Source organism: Hemitrygon akajei, chromosome 17 (assembly GCF_048418815.1).
Source record: "Hemitrygon akajei chromosome 17, sHemAka1.3, whole genome shotgun sequence".
NCBI classification, from domain to species: Eukaryota; Metazoa; Chordata; class Chondrichthyes; order Myliobatiformes; family Dasyatidae; genus Hemitrygon; species Hemitrygon akajei.
In genome coordinates, this window is record NC_133140.1 from 21,771,760 (window position 1) to 21,789,433 (window position 17,674).

Below are 17,674 nucleotides of genomic sequence, written 5' to 3' on the forward strand. Positions count from 1 at the left end.
GTACAAAGTCATCCCCTCCTTTTTGAGAATTGCAAGATTGCTATTATTTCGGGTCTGAGACCCAGGAAATGAGAGAGAGACATCCAGAATACACAAGGTTTGGAATGTGTCCTGACATCAGCGGAACGGAACCACTGATAACTGCCATTGTCTCTTGGAGAAGGAATTGTGTATTGAGTACTGTACTATTCATTGAAACCCCTCGGGGACAACCAGAGTGGTCTGGTTGAGGGATTGCATCATCCCAACCTGACTGACATCTGAGACCCCGTGAGTAAGGATAAAAGAGGGGTCTGGGAAACACCCCTTTAGACGCACCAGGAGAAACGCTAGAAATCCCGTGACAGCGTTTTATAGCGAAAGCCGGTGGGGCCTCTTGTGCATCCTCCCTTGCCTGGGTGGCGAGCTCACCACGGAAGAACAGTTTAGCTAAAGGAGAGGTCACACTTGAACGGCCATGATAACAAGACACCTGACGGATAGAAATCATAAAGGAAAACTGGCAAGTTTTTCTCCTAATCTCTCGCTCTCTCCAACAATTGCAACACAGCGGTCCCCAACGGCTGCAGCCTGTATGAACTGAATGAACTATATATTTCCATCGGACAATACATTATCCCCTAGACAACGATAGAGCTTATTTCTTATTGATTATTATTATACCCGCACTTTTAGGTTTAGTATATTTTTACTAATAAATACTGTTAAAAATAGTATCATCAGACTTCAACGGACGTCTCTATCTTCGCTGGTAAGTCACCCAGTTACGGGGTTCATAACAGTTGATTCTGTTGGTGTCTGCTACCCTCAACCTGCTGCTCCAGCACACAACAGCAAACGTGATAGCAAACATTATTCAGTGGGATTTTTATTCTTTTTAAGAATAAGCAAAGCTTGATAAAAAGACTGTGGCAACCTACCAACCTTGAAGGACTCAGTAAAGGTAGAACATAAATAAGGTATAAGCAATGAAGAAACAGCCTTATAAAATTCTCCAGAGAATCCGTCAGGTCCTGGAGATTTCCCAGAGTGCAATGAACATATAGCCTCAGTGATTTCCTCCTGAGAAATAGGTTGATCCAACTGCTTTCAATTATCAACCAAAAGTCCAGGAATATTTAATTGATCTAAAAATTGTTCATTGCAGTATTATCTTTAATAAAATCAGAACTATACAATTTAGAATAAAAATCTCTGAAAGTGTCATTTAATTCAAAATGGTCAGTTGTCATATCATCATTGGTTTTGCAAATTTGTTTAATTTGCCATTTAGCTATAAATGTCTTCAGTTGATTAGCCAATAGTTTCCTGTTTTTCTCTCCATGATTATAGAATTGGCTTCTATCTTTTAAAAGTTGGCCTTCAATTGGATATGTTATAAGAAGATCATATTTAGTTTTATTTTCAATATGTCTTTTGTATAGTTCAGGGTCCGGTGCCAAAGCATATTTCTGGTCTAATTGTTTTAATTGATTAACTAATCCAGTTCTCTCTTTATTAGCATTTTTCTTAATATATGCAGTACAGGAGATAATTTGTCCTCTGATATACACCTTAACAGTGTCCCAAATGATAAGACTAGAAGTCTCTTTCAACGCATTTTCTTTAAAAAAAGAGCAATTTGATTCTTCAGAAATTTTAGATCGTCGTTATCAGATAAGAGAGCTGAATTAAAACACTAAGATCTGTTCATGTGAGTGAAACCAGGAAGATTTAAAGATAGAAATACAAGAGAGTGGTAGGATACAGCGATTTCTTTATATTCAATGGATCAAACTAATGGAATCATTTGACTATCAATAAAAAAAAATCAATCCTAGTATAGGAATGATGGCCATGAGAGAAGAAAATGCCGGACATCAACAATATGACATTTCGTTAGAAAGGATTGAATAAATAAAGCTGATTTATTAGGTGCAGCTAATTTAAGAGAGGAACGATCTAATACTGTGTCTAGACAACAATTAAAATCTCCTCCCATCACTAAAGAATAAAAACTCAAATCTGGCAAGACTGAAAAGAAACACACAAAAAATCCTGGGTCATCCACATTGGGGGTGTATAAATTAGCAAATACAATTAATTTATTATCTAGTTTCCATGACACTATGACAAATCGCCCATTAGGGTCAGAGACAACCTTATGTTGAACAAAAGAAATTGTATTATCTATAAAAATCGAGACCCCTCAAGATTTTGCTCTGAATGAAGAATGAAATTGTAGATCCCTCCACCAATTAAAAAGGCTTGCATTATCACAACTACATACATACATTTCTTGTAGTAAAATAATGGGGGCCCTTAACTTTTCAATATAAGAAAAGAACTTATTCCGTTTCACAGGATGATTTAACCATTTCACATTAAAACTAAGTAAATTAATATTTTGCTTTGTTTTAAATTCTAATTAACAGAAGAGTTAAAAGATCTCAACATAAATCAATAGATCCAAAGGGCAGACCATAAATAAGGTACTCAAATAGAAAACTTGGATGGTAGCCCAACCCAGCTTCCAGAAAAAAAAGAAAAAAGAAATCCCACGTCCCTCCCCCTCCCAAAGCCAAAAAAGCCAGTCAAAGGACAGCCGGCATGCTAACCCTAAAGACAACCCTTCCCAAGGAATCCTGCTTGCAAAACTCCAAAAACATTCAAGGTTGTTATGTTCCTACCCAGACAAAACAGAGAAAAAACTTAGATCAAAAATCCAAAACATAAGAGGATTCATTTTTAACAATTTCTAAAGAAATATATGTATATAAAGACCTCACAAAAAAGAATAAAATAGTAAAAAATATCAAAGAAATTATCAAAAAACAAGATATATAAATGGTCAAAAAGTAAGTTAATTAAAACCTTATTCTGTCCAACATTTAAAAGATATTTAAAAGATCTCTTGTAAGAGATATAACACAATTAATCTTCTGCTTCCAAAAACTTATGTGCATGTTCAACCAATCCCAGCCATTTCTGCTCACCATTTTTCAAAATGATTCTAAGATGTACGGGGAAACAAAGGGAGGGCTTAAACCCTTTCTTATAAAGCAGTGACATGACCTCTTTGCACTTAACATGTTCAGCCATAACCTCCAGTGTATAATCTTCCATGAATCTAATCATCTTCCCATTGAAATCAATCGTTCCAAATCGATGGGTATGTTGGATTACAAGCTCCTTAGTATGAAATTCATGAAAATATAAAATGACCAACCTGGGACGCTCGTCTGCCTTTGTTTTGGGGACCAGTGATTGATGGACGTGTTCCAACTTAGGTATGGATGGCAATAAGTCAGGGAATAGCTGCTTCAAAAAGCTTGCAAAGAACTCCATGGGGTGGGCACCTTCAATTGATTCTTCAAGACCCAGAATACATAGATTGTTCCTTCTGCTTCTGCTTTCCAGGTTGGTAATCTTCTTTGTTAATTTTTCATTAGATAATAATAATTTTTTGCAAAGCTTACTTATGTTTTCTAAGTCTGCTTCCAGTAATGACAAAGGTTCTTTATTCTCTTTAATTTGCTTTTCAGGTTCGATTAAACTTTGTTGAATGGTGTTCAACTTGACGTTAAGATGTTGCAATTCCTCAGAGAGTTCTGTTCTTCGCTTTTTAAGGAAATCACCAATTGATTCCAAAGTAGTTGGAGAGTCATCTTCTTTTTCTTTTTCTTTTGCAGAGGCTTTTGTCTTTCTCAAAGACATATTAGAGCAATATTAAGATTTATAATAAGGTTTCAAGGAAACTGGTAGGAAATAAAGAGATAGGTAAGGTAAGAGCAAATTTAAAGAGATGTTACCCCATCGGCTGCCAGCAGGGCTCTCCCATTGTGTTTTTCACCTCCAATCCTTCTCTCCCATCTCCACTGTATACATCAGTGACCCGTCTATGGCGGAAATTGTACCTGGCTGCCACTTTTCAGTCTGGTAATCATGTGCAAGAACTGACTGTCCCACACTGAAGCTTCGTGTTGACTTAGTGTTCAAGAGTTTGAACTGTCTGTTCTCCACATCCTGCCGTACATCTGGTTTGAGAAGATCCATGCTGGACCTCAGGTTCCTGTTCAGAAACATCATCGCTGGAGTCTGATTAGTGGTTGCATGTACAGTCGGCCCTCCGTATCTGTGGGTTCCGCATCCGTGGATTCAACCAACCATGGATCGAAAATATTCAAAAAAAAAATTCCAAGAAGTTCCAAAAAGCAAAACTTGAATTTGTTGCTCACCGAGCACTACACTGAATCCACGTGAATGAAGTGATGTGTAGGCATACCCTGCTGTAGCCTCCTGCCATTTCACAAATCCTCAGGCTCTCTCCAGCACTTATTGTTTGAGCATCGTTTGCTACTTGTGTTGTGAGTGAGAGGAAGGAGTTTAAGGCTAGTAAGAGATAGCTGGCTAGCTGCATAAAGTGCTACAGCCTCAAGAACTTAAAGATCATGAGAGAATTGGCATCGGCTGATGCCAAGGCAGCATCAGTGTTCCCAGAAGAGCTACGATGGTTGCGTCTGTACTGAACATGTACAGACTTTTTTTTCTTGTCATTATTCCCTAAACAACACAGTATAACAACTATTTACATAGCATTTACATTGTATTAGGTATTATAAGTAATCTAGAGATGATTTAAAGTATACGAGAGGATGTGTGTAGGTTTATATGCAAATACTATGCCATTTTATATAAGGGACTTGAGCATCTGCGGATTTTGGTATCCGTGGAGGTCCTGGAACCCATCCCCTGCGGATACTGAGGGACGACTGTACTATATTACGATAAGCAAGGAGGAAGTTGTCTATCTTGTGTTGCATTGGTCGATTTTCGCTGTCCATTACCTTGATGGCTTTCTTGAATGTCTGCACAAAACTTTCTGCCAAGCCATTTGTGGATGGATGGTAGGGGACAGATGTAAAGTGTTTGATTCCATTGTTCTTCACAAAACTTAGGAATTCTTCAGAGACAAATTGTTGTCCATTGTCTGTGCAGATTTGCTCTGGTATGCCATTCCTGATGAACATAGTCCTCAGAACTGGAATGGCCTTTTCCAATGTGATTGTCTTCATTTTGATGACCTCTGGCCATTTGGAATGTGCATCAACGGCGATTAAAAAGATAGAGTCCATGAATGATCCAGCAAAGTCGATGTGCAGTTGTTGCCATGGTGATGAGGGCCACTTCCACAGATGGAGAGGTGCTTGTGGTGGTGTGTTCTGGATCTTTTGACATCCAGAGCAGTTCTTGGTCAAGTCCTCAATCTGTTTATCGATTCCTGGCCACCACACATAGGCACGGGCAAGACTTTTCATCTTCACGGAACCCAGGTGGCCCTTGTGCAGTTCCTCCAGCACTCTGGTGTGCAACTCATGAACCACATATTAGTGTTCCCCAACACACTGACAACTGCTCCTTCCTCGCTGAGAAGGCTAGAAACAGTGTGTTACCACACGCTGGCCATCCCTTTACTGTGATGTCATACACTTTTGACAACATAAGGTCATTGCGTGTTTCTCTTTCAATGAGGCTGTTTGTTACTGGTAATTGTTGAACTATTGTTGTGTGAAAGACCTCTGCTGAATCCATTTGTGTAGATATCTCTGAAGTCAGCAGTGGTAAATGTGACAAACCATCTGCGTTTCCATGTTGCTTGGTCCCCTTGTGTTCAATGTCATATATGTGACCTCCTAAGAAAAGAGACCATCTCTTGAAGATTGACACGGGAGGCTGATGGTCAGTCAACAGGGTAAACTTTTGACCATACAGGTAGTGACTGAATTTCTTGACTCCCCACATGAGATTTAGGGCCTCTTTGTCAATCTGTGCATAGTTGCATTCAGCTGAAGTTAGAGTTCTTGAGGCAAAGGCTATTGGTCTTTCTGAGCCATCTGGAAACTTGTGCGATAATACAGCTCCTATCCCATGGGGTGAGGCATCACAAGCTAGTCGGATTGGTAAGGAGTGGTCAAAGTGCGTGAGCACCTCTTCTGAAGTTATGAGTCTTTTAGTTTCTTGAAAAGCTTTCTCACAGCTCTGAGTCCACTTCCATTGTGTCCCTGTCTGTAATAGTGCATCTAGTGGGTGTAGGACTGTGGATAGGTTAGGCAGGAACTTGTCACTAGTCCAAGATATGCTCTTAGCTGAGACACATTTTCAGGTGGTGCTGCCTTAAGCACTGCTTCTATCTTGTCTTGTAAGCCATCCTTGTTGATCACATGCCTACAGTATGAGATTTCCTTTTTGTAAAACTCACATTTCTGTCGATTAGCTCTGAGTCCATACTGTATTCTCGTAACCTGGTGAGCACTTGTTCAAGGTTAGAAAGATGTTCATCGTCATCTTTGCCGGTGACAATGATGTCATCTAGGTAACACTGAGTCCCTGGAATCCCCTGCAGAACCTGGTCCATTGCCCTTTGTCAGATTGCAGGAGCAGATGCTATCCCAAACACCAAACTGTTGTACTGGTAAAGTCCTTTGTGTGTATTTATTATCAGGTATTCCTTGGATGCATCTTTGATTTCCATTTGGAGATAAGCCTGGGCCAGATCGAATTTTGTGAAATGTTCCCCTCCTGATAGGGAAGCAAAGATGTTTTCAATATGAGGTAGATGATACTGTACTGTGTGGGAACTGGGTTAACAGTCACTTTAAAGTCTCAACATGTGGGCACCTTGCTTGGTTTTCCTGGTTTTGTGCTGGAGGTTTTCTTCATCACTCGAACAATAGGCATGGACCATTCACTCCAATCCACCTTTGACAGGACCCCAGTCTGCTCCAGATTTTTCAGCTCTGCATCTACTGTAGGACAGATTGCATATGGCTCTGGTCTGGCTTTGTGAAATTTTGGACATGAATTTTCCTCAATCTCAATCTTTGCCTTCATGCCCTGAAGTGTTCCTATTCCTTTCATGAACAGAGTCAGCAAGTATTTGTGACAGGCTCTCTGATGTGGCCTTGCTGCCCTTCTTTGCTGACACATCTAGTGCCTTGATGGTGTGCCAATCCAACTGGATTTTCCTGGGCCATTCACATCCCAGCAATGGTGGTCCTCCATTTTTCAGTACATACAGGTTCAGCTACTCTGTTTTGTCTCTGTAGGTCACTGTCACTGTAATTTCACCTTTGGGACGTGCTCTCTGTCCTGTGTAAGTCTTTAGTAGTAGTTTAGTTTGTTCCAGAGGTATGTGAGAAAACAGTTGTTTGTAGTCATGTACAGAGATCACTCTTAAAGCTGAGCCTGTGTCCAACTCCATTTTCAGCCTCACGCCTGCCACTTGTGGAGTGATCCATATTACTCTTTGATCATCTGTCTCTTTCACGCTGTGAAGTTGCAGACAAGACAATTCACTTTTGTCTGAGTCGTTTTCATCAGAACTGCTTTCTTTCATTTTGTATACATTGTTGTATTTTCCTTTCTGGGGTTTTTTGTTTCTCTGTATTTTGTCCCTGTTTTGCTGTTTACTAGCTTTGCATACTCTGCCAATGTGGCCCTGTTTGCCGGTTTCTGCATTCTTTGTCTTTAAACCAACAGTCCTCAGGGTCATGTGACATTTTCCCACAATAATAACATTTCTTTCCATCATTTCTGTCAGTGACATTTTATTTGTAGCATATTCCAGAGATTTTTGTTGTATCTCTGAAGCACCCTGTGCTACTGTTACCAATGATATTGCAATGTTCAGCGCCTTCTCTGATGTAAGGTCTTTTTCAAACAGGAGCTTCTTCTGTGTGGTTTCTCAGTGCATGGCACACACTAACCTGTCTCTCAATGCGTCCGATAGACCAGCTCCAAATTGACAATGCTCTGATAATTTGCCCAATTCAGCACAATATTCAGGAATGCTTTCATTTTTGATCTGATTCCGTTTGTGAAATATAAATCTTTCAGCAATGACCAGTGGTTTTTGGTTTAAATGCTGTTGGAGAGTGTCCATTATTTGTTTGAATGTTTTGTCAGCTGGCTTTTCAGGGGTTGACAAGCTCCGTAGCAGCTCATATGTTTTTCCTCCAATAACATTGAGTAAGATGCTGGCTCTCTTTTCATCATTAACACCATTAACATCACAATATAACTTCACTCAATGTAAGTTACCCAGTTTTCAATACTACTATCAAATACTGTAATGGTTCCAATCATCACCATCTTTGTTATGCTAATTTAGTCAATTTTTCCTTGTTTTCTAGCTCCTTGCAGTCACTGCACGTTCCTTTTTGCTAGCGCCATGAGCGCACTCCATCTAGATACGTGTGGCGCTCCTTTTCATCTCCCTTCTCTCTCTTCTCCTCCGAATGTCATTATAAACTAAAAGACAGCGTTCTGATAAAACATAGAAACATAGAAAATCTACAGCACAGTACAGGCCTTTTGGTCCACAAAGTTGTGCCGAACACATCCCTACCTTAGAAATGTTGAGATGTAGGTTCATAATTCTCGTCGCCAATTTGTTGTGTATGTGGCCAGGTTACACAACTATGTTATTAATAAAAACGCTGGAGATGGGAACTAAGTTTCATGGTTCTTTACTGGTAGCGTCCAGCCTTGACACACATGTACAGATCAATACACATCTAATAGCGCATGCAACAATGTGTTATTAAAACATAAAATAGCTGCTTATTATAGTGTAAGCAATATGATACACCTTTCTACCAAGCTTCTCATTCTAGTGTGGATTACCTCAACTAATGTCGTGCATCCAGTAAGTAATGGTTGTTCATCTTCTAACACTGACAGCACTACTGTTAACCACCCTGTGTTGTAAAGGAATCAGCTTAGCTGTCAACTGGTTTGTAAAGTACTGTCAGTGCTGGGTAATCTGTAGTTAGTGTCATTGTCATTGTTGGGTAATTTGTACAGAGATGGTGACAGTGTGAGTGATGAATAATCAGTGTCCATTTCTTTACTGCTCCATGGAGGGATAATTAGAAGGTTCACAGCAGAGACTGATCTGTGAAACACACAAGCTCCTGGGTGGACTGAGGTTACGACAAGGTGCAGTCTGATCAGTGATGCTCCCACAGAACTCACTGGATGGTGTCACTCACCTGATCACACAGTAAAGGAATACTGTGATGACTGAGAAGATGGCAGAGATCGCACAGCCAGTCACTGTGATGTATGTTAATGATATCACATCTTTTTCATCCAAAGTGTTGTTGTCCAGGCGTAAGTCCTTTGGGAAATAATGGTGACTGTTGAGCAAAAATTAAACTTGTTCTCACTCTGAAGTGTTTATTCATGGAGCTGATTTAAATTATCGTAAATAAAGTTAGTTGAACATTAACAATACCTAAAATGCATGTAAAATGATTTTCTTTTACTCTTGTGTTTTAATTAGCTTTCAAAAATATATTAACGTATTATCCCTGAATATCAGTCGCATTTTAAATCTAAGAATCCTCAAAGCTGGAGGAAATATAAAATGTAGCAGAGCACAGTTGCAGTGGATTCTCTCCCATCCCTCAAGACTCAGCAAACTGGGCTTGGTGTTGCTGCCCATCAGCATGTCTCTGTACCTGGGTACTCAGCAGACTTTTTTGGGGGTGTGTATATGTAACGTTGAAGCAGGTTAATGGGATTGGTTAGTTTAGAAACTGCAACTGCTCTTCCCATTGGTTGGCTACCCAGTGTCGAGTTTCAAATATCCTGGATATAAAATAGCATGCACGAAGACTTGCTTTCTCTCCCATTTGTCTGAAGCATGCTGCACAAAACCATTGGGAAGGCACGCACTCTTGACTAAGTGTGAATATTTAGTTCTGTAGTTTGTGTAACGTGGAGGAACAAATGTTTGGTCGAATTTTGTACTGTTTGTAAATAAATGATTAATATACCTATTTGCAGCCAGTGTTTCCTGTCTTGCTCACCAAACCCATGAGCTTCCTTCAACATTACTTATCATGAAGCATATGAAAGCTACAACTGGGAGCTTACCTTGTCAAACCTCAGTGGGATTTCACCTAAAATGGGATCCATCCTCAGTACCAGTACGACTGTACTCTGTTCAGGGATGGGAGATTGGATGTTTGTATACTGTGTGGAGAGACTCACTCAGGTCAGTATGTTTTCACAGCATGATTTGGTGAAGCAGCTGACCTTGAGGACTTAAGGACAAACAGGACTGGCTGAAGAAGATGAAGTTTTGAAAAGAAGGAAGTGGGCAGCTCAGTGGCACAGCTAGCAGATTCGCTGTCTCGTAGCTGCAGTGCCCCAGGTTGGATCCTGACTTTGGGTACTGTCTGTGTGCAGTTTACATGTTCTCCCTGAGGCCACACAGGTTTCTACTGATTCCCCTGGTTTCCGCCCATGTGTCAAAGTCCTGGATCAGTTGTTAGGTTAGTTGGCCACTGTAAATTACCCCAATGTGTAGGTGAGTGGGTAGAAATGGGGGAACTGAGGGGGACACAGGGAGAATATAATGGGATTGGTGTAAAGGAGTGCATAGTGGTCAGTGTAGAGATGGTGGCCTGAATGGAATGACCTGTTCTGTGCTGTATGAATCAAAAATGCTATAACCCTATGATAGATTAAAGGACAGATCGAGGTGCCTTCTACAGATGACAGGCATACTGTTATCCCTTATCTCTGAGTGAAAACAAATGTAAAACTTACCAGCAGCACAGCAAAGAAGGTCAGGTGGTCACACACACAAATGGTTTGATGACCCTCAACTGTTGTCTTACAGCCCGTGGAATTCCAGGAGTCTGAGACCTTTTCTGTAATATTAGTTTATGCCTAAAATTACACTCTTAAGTAGGGTTTCCAACACTGACTGAAATATTTGAACTGGTTTTCAGCTTACCATTGTCACTTTCAAACAAGAATACACATCGATGTGATCCTTTCTGAAATATATAAATTTGTTTAGTTAGTTTGTGTGTTACCAGAAACCTGCTGCAATAACTGTTCAAAATATTGTACCATTGTGGGCACCAGGGTTTGTACAAAAGAATCCTAGTGCTTCTACAGAACTAAACTTCTGATTAATAAGATCGTACAAATGAGCTGTGTATCTTCATTGTACAAAGTCCCACTATCTCCTGCACTCTTTTTAGTGTGATGTAAACATCAGCAATAATGTCACTTTCTGATGTTGTTAAAAGACAGAAAAGAAATTTATAAAAGTCTCAAGAAATTGAGAGAAGCTCTCAAAATATTGTTAGTGAATCTTAGAGTTGGATTTCTATCAGAGCTGGCACAGTTGAGCTGCTGACCCACAGCTCCAGATACCTGGGTTTGAAACTGGCCTCAGGTACTTTCTGTATGGAGTTTGCAGGTTCCATCTATGAACATGTGGGATTCCACTACATGCTCTGGTTTTCCATCACATCCCAGAGATGTGCTGATTGGTGGGTTAATTGCCCAGTGTTAATAGCCTTTGTCTATAGTTGTTTTGTACAGTCTGGAAGGAGTTGGTATGAATGTGGGGAGGACAAAAATATGATAAATGTGAATATGGTGGTTGATGGTTGGTGCAGACTCGGGACAAAGGGCCTGTTTCCATGACGTACCCTTATGACCCTATTACACCCAATGTAAGCATGGAGAGGAATTAGATGCCTTGTCCAGTGCTGTCCAATTGTTCTTTACTGCACTGAAGTATTAGAATTGGAGACTCAAACTGCACCCTAACTTATATCAGTGTAAGTAAGTTAGCTTTAATGCATCAACAGTAATGTGCATGGATGGAAGTAAATTTAACAGCTCAAATGAATGTGAATTAAACTTTTTAGTCAGTAATTTATCAATAGACTGTTACACATTGTTTAGATATGATGACTCAACAGTTTTTATATAATGCTGGAGCAGATAGGGAATCAGATCCTGGAAAGGTGTAATAATAACACAGTTGTCGTGATGGGAGACTTTAATTTCCCAAATATTGATTGGCATCTCCCTAGAGCAAGGGGTTTAGATGGGGTGGAGCTTGTTAGGTGTGTTCAGGAAGGTTTCTTGACACAATACGTAGATAAGCCTACGAGAGGAGAGACTGTACTTGATTTGGTACTAGGAAGTGAACCTAGTCAGGTGTCAGATCTCCCAGTGGGAGAAAATTTTTGAGATGGTGATCATAATTCTATCTCCTTTACAATAGCATTGGAGAGAAATAGGAACAGACAAGTTAGAAAAGCGTTTAATTGGAGTAAGGGGAATTACAAGCCTATCAGGCAGGAAATTGGAAGCTTAAATTGGGAACAGATGTTCTCAGGGAAAAGTGTGGAAGAATTGTGGCAAATGTTTAGGGGATATTTGTGTGGAGTTCTGCATATAGGTACGTTCCAATGAGACAGGGAAGTTATGGTAGGGTACAGGAACTGTGGTGTACAGAGGCTGTAATAAATCTAGTCAAGAAGAAAAGAAAAACTTACAAAAGGTTCAGAGAGCTAGGTAGTGTTAGAGATCTAGAAGATTATAAGGCTGACAAGAAGGAGCTTAAGAAAGAAATTAGGAGAGCCAGAAGGGGCCATGAGAAGGTCTTAGTGGGCAGAATTATGGAAAATCCCAAGGCATTCTACAAGTATGTGAAGAGCAAGAAGATAAGACGTGAAAGAATAGGACCTATCAAGTGTGACAGTGGGAAAGTGTGTATGGAACTGGAGGAAACAGCAGAGGTACTTAATGAATACTTTACTTCAGTATTCACTATGGAAAAGGATCTTGATGATTGTAGTGATGACTTGCAGCAGACTGAAAAGCTTGAGCATGTAGATATTAAGGAAGAGGATGTGCTGGAGCTTTTGGAAAGCATCAAGTTGGTTAAGTCACCAGGACCAGATGAGGTGTACTCCAGGCTACTGTGGGAGGTGAGGGAGGAGATTGCTGAGCCCCTGGCAATTATCTTTGCATCATCAATGAGGATGGGAAAGGTTCTGGAGGATTGGAGGGTTGCGGATGTTGTTCTTTTATTCAAGAAAGGGAGTAAAGATAACCCAGGAAATTATAGACCAGTGCATCTTACTTCAGTGGTTGGTATGTTGATGGAGCAGATCCTGAAAAGCAGGATTTATGAACATTTGGAGAGGTATAATATGATTAGGAATCATCAGCATGACTTTGTCAAGGGCAGGTCATGCCTTACGAGCCTGATTGAATTTTTTGAGGATGTGACTAAACACATTGATGAAGGAAGAGCAGTAGATGTAGTGTATATGGATTTCAACAAGGCATTTGACAAGGTACACCATGTAAGGCGTATTGAGAAAGTAAGGAGGCATGGGATCCAAAGGGACATTGCTTTGTGGATCGAGAACTGGCTTGCCCACAGAAGGCAAAGAATGGTTGTAGACAGGCCATATTCTGCATGGAGGTCAGTGACCAATCATGTGCCTCAGGGATCTGTTCTGGGATCCTTACTCTTTGTGATTTTTATAACTGACCTGGATGAGGAAGTGGAGGGATGGGTTAGTAAGTTTGCTGATGACACAAAGGTTGGAGGTGTTGTGGATAGCGTGGAGGACTACAGAGGTTACAGCGGATAGGATGCAAAACTGGGTTGAGAAGTGGTAGATGGAATTAAACCCAGATAAGTGTGAAGTGGTTCACTTTGGTAGGTCAAATATGATAGCAGAATATAGTATTAATGGTAAGACTCTTGCAGAGTGGACGACTAGAGGGATCTTGGGGCCTGAGTCCATAGGACGATTAAAGCAGCTGCGTAGGTTGACTCTATGGTTAAGAAGGCATATGGTGTATTGGCCTTCATTAATTGTGGAATTGAATTTTGGAGCAAAGAGGTAATGTTACAGCTATTTGGGACCCTGGTCAGACCCCACTTGGAGTACTGTGCTCAGTTCTGGTCGCCTCACTACAGGAAGGATGTGGAAGCCATAGAAAGGATGCAGAGGAGATTTACAAGGATGTTCCCTGGATTGGTGAGCATTCCTTATGAGAACAGGTTGAGTGAACTCGGCCTTTTCTCCTTGGAACGACGGAGAATGAGAGGTGTGGATAGTCAGAGGCATTTTCCCAGGGCTGAAATGGTTGCCACAAGAGGACACAGGTTTAAGGTGCTGGGGAGTAGGTACAGAGGAGATGTCAGGTGTACGTTTTTTACGCAGGGAGTGGTGAGTGCATGGAATGGGCTTCCGGCCATGGTGGTGGAGGCAGATATGATAGAGCCTTTTAAGAGACTTTTGGATAGGTACATGGAGCTTAGAAAAATAGAGGGCTATGGGTAAGCCTAGTAATTTCTAAGGTAGGGACATGTTTGGCACAAATCTGTGGGCCGAAGGACCTGTATTGTGCTGTAGTTTTTCTATGTTTCTATGTTATCCAGGATGGTTAGCGTTTTGACTAAGCTGACAGTTTTGAGTTAAACAACTGAGAAATAGTAAACCAAGTGAGTTGTTGTAATGAGTGTCTGGGTAATATAAGGAAAAACATTAATTGAATTAAAGGCATGTCATTATTCTCAAAATGTTTCTGAAATACTGACAAAATTCTTACCTTCACCATGTTACCGTGATTAACCTTAATAGTCACACCTTCCGTTAAGTTCTGAATACTTGTATTTCCCACAATAATCCCAAACACCTCATGATTTAATAATGTGCTATTATTTTCACCCTACAGAGAAATAAACCAAGAGTCCTTTCAGCAAGGTACTGTGTTGAAAAGCACAGCATCAGATACTTTTTACAATTATCACTATTTTTAGGTATTCTTAACTTTGTAGTAACTTTGCACAAAACCTCTGGCCAACTTTGCACCTCTGCCAGTGGTGGACCATCTCAAATCAGACTGGGATCTAGATTCACATGGCTCCAGCACTGTTTCAGATTTTACATCCTCCCAACCCAACCAAGAACCACAAGGAAAAGGCCATGGGAGAAATAACCTTGTACTCAACGTTAGTAAGACCAAATAATTTATTGTGAATTTCAGGAAGGGTAAGATGACATCAGTCATCATCGAGGGATCAGAAGTAGAAAACGTGAGCACTTTCAAGTTCCTCGGTGTCAACATATCTGAAGATCTATCCTAGGCCCATCATATTGATGCAATTACATATAAGGCATGACAATGTCTATATTACATCAGGAGTCTGAGGAGAGTTAGTATGTCACAAAAGATGTATCAATTTCTACAGGTGTACTGTGGAGAGCATTCTAACTGGCTGCATCACAATCTGGTATCAGGTAGGGCCTGTGCACAGGATCAAAATAAGCTGCAGTAAGTTGTAAACTCGGTCAACTCTATCATGGGACAACAGCCTCCCCAGCATCAAGGGCTCCTTCAAAAGTGATGGCTCAAAAAGGAGGTACCCATCTGTAAGGACCTCCATAACCCAGGACATGCCCGTTTCTCATTGCTACCATCAAGGAGGAGCTACAGGTGCCTGAAGACACACACTCAATGTTTCAGGAACGGCGACTTCCCCTCTATGATCAGAATTCTGAATGAGCATTGAACCCAGACCACTTCTTCAGTATTTTGATTCCCTCTCTCTTTGCACTACTTATTAATTTATTTTGATATATAGTACTTAATATAATTTATAGATTTTATTACTATGTATTTTAATGTACTGCTGCAACAAAGCACCAAATTACATAACATATGCCAGTGATATTAAATCTGATCCTGATTCTGAGATGGTGAGGTTGAGAGATAGAATAATTTAAACTTAGGTCTGACTATTTTAGGCACTCGGCCCTTTTCACCTGAATGGTAGCAATGTAGGCTTACAAAAAGTCTTGTCCTGTCTTGACCAAGTCTTGTCCTTGACTTGACCAGTCCTGACGAAGGGCCTCGGCCCGAAACGTTGACAGCGTTTCTCCTTATAGCTGCTGCCTGGCCTGCTGTGTTCTACCAACATTTTGTGTGTGTTGTTGTTTGAATTTCCAGCATCTGCAGATTTCCTTGTGTTTGCTCTTACAAAAAGTCTCATTGCATTCGTTGCAAGTGAAAATTTACACAGGCTTCAATGATACCTTTGAACAATTTACCTGAAAGAGTTCGCTGTCATTAAATACGGTGAAAATTAGCCTTGAAAGGTCATTCTGTTGCTCTTCAGCTCTCTCAGCTAGCTCAGCTGGAAGGATCACCTCAACATCAGCATCCTGATTATCAGTGGTTTGTTCACCCACCTATACAAGTCAAAGGGAAACAATTTCACCATTCACTCTGTGTTCTGTTGATAATAGGTACAGATTTAACAACACTTGATCTGATTGTAAAGTAGGAAAGTCTTATAATTGTGGAGATGTAAACTGCATGCAAACAGGAACTTTGTTCCAAACATGGTGCCCATTAAGTTAGTCTTAATTTCTCATATTGGGCCGATATCCCTCTAAACCCCTTTATCCATGTACTTATCCAAATGTCTTTTAGATGTTATTGTACCTGCTTCAACCACTTTCTTTGCGGCATAGTCCATGAATGTATCACCTTCTGCATGAAAAAATTGCCCCACAGGTCACTTTTAAATATTTCAATTCTCAACTTAATCCCATGCCCTATGATTTTTAGCTCCCAACTCCTGGGACAAAGACTGTGTGTTCACCCTATGAAAACCCATCATGATTTTATCTATCTCCATAAAGTCACTCATCAATCTCCTACATTCCAAAGGAATAAAGTCCTAGCCTATCCAATCTCTCTCTGTAGTTTAGGCTGTCCATCACAAAGAAAAACACATTGATTTATCTTGATGGAAACATTTAAATGACACATAAATATCATCTGTTGTTTCTTTTAGGCAAATTTCCTTTCTGTTTTGTTAATCGAGAAACGTTTAATGAGTGACCTAAACATTGGTCGTATATGTAGCTGCAGCATAGGTGCACAGCTTGTGAGTTCCTTGTACTTACCCACGATGAATTAGCAATCAGTCTTATTTGTTGTTTTCTGGGGATTCCCTTTTTTTTCAAAACTTTATAATCTCTGTGTATTTCCATAGCATCATTCTTTAACTCTGTACATGAAAATGACATTTTCAAGCACCACAGTTTGTTTCTGTGAAACCAGAAGAAATGAAAATGTATAAACAGTAATGTAACATGTGAATTTACTGTCTCAATGGATGGGAGAGTAATTTATGTCACCTCAATTCAGTTCTTTTCCTCCTTAATCCCATTTATTATTCTCTGTGCCTCACCCAAACCTGCATCAGTCATATTGATGAAAGCTTCTACAATCATATCAATATCAGTACAATCATGTGATTGAAAGGGCAGGTGGGTTCCAGTGATCAGTGCACAATGAATAGAGTAAAGTTTAACAGCACATCCTCACCACTGATGCTGCTACATTCACACACACACATAAACACACAGCAGACATACACAGAGATGTCTGCACCACATTCACTCCTCAAACACATAGCACATAGTTGCAAACCCACAAAAATGTACACACACAAACAACAACCACTTGTGTGCACATGCAAACACACAAATTGCAAATATTGTGGGGCTGGAATCAACAGTTGACATGGATCTCAATGTAACATGACCAAACAGCAAAATTACCAGAAGCCTTCATCTGGTAATCTAGACAAGGACCAATCATCCTGAGGAATGAACAAAAATCCTCTCCTCTCTAAAGATGATTGTGTTTACATTCCCACGTTGATACTTTGACAGAATCTTTACACAAAAATATAGATCCACAAATGTCTTGTCTGATCAAATGAGTTATTTCCAATGACACCAACTGTCTTGGAGTAGTTTGTCCTGACACATTT

General features: G+C 40.2%; 1 protein-coding gene across 2 annotated transcripts in view; it reads right to left on the reverse strand.

Annotated features, from left to right (window-relative positions):
• Positions 1–17,674, reverse strand: part of LOC140740537 (adhesion G-protein coupled receptor G1-like) — an 86,837-nt gene that overhangs the window by 20,964 nt on the left and 48,199 nt on the right. For both annotated transcript variants that reach the window (XM_073069784.1, XM_073069785.1), the window contains exons 7-12: positions 16,800–16,944; positions 15,936–16,076; positions 14,434–14,553; positions 10,790–10,832; positions 10,600–10,703; positions 9,033–9,160 (exon numbers count right to left, since the gene is read on the reverse strand). In XM_073069784.1, coding sequence (XP_072925885.1) covers positions 9,033–9,160; positions 10,600–10,703; positions 10,790–10,832; positions 14,434–14,553; positions 15,936–16,076; positions 16,800–16,944 — 681 coding nt within the window. The remainder of the gene's footprint in view (positions 1–9,032; positions 9,161–10,599; positions 10,704–10,789; positions 10,833–14,433; positions 14,554–15,935; positions 16,077–16,799; positions 16,945–17,674) is intronic.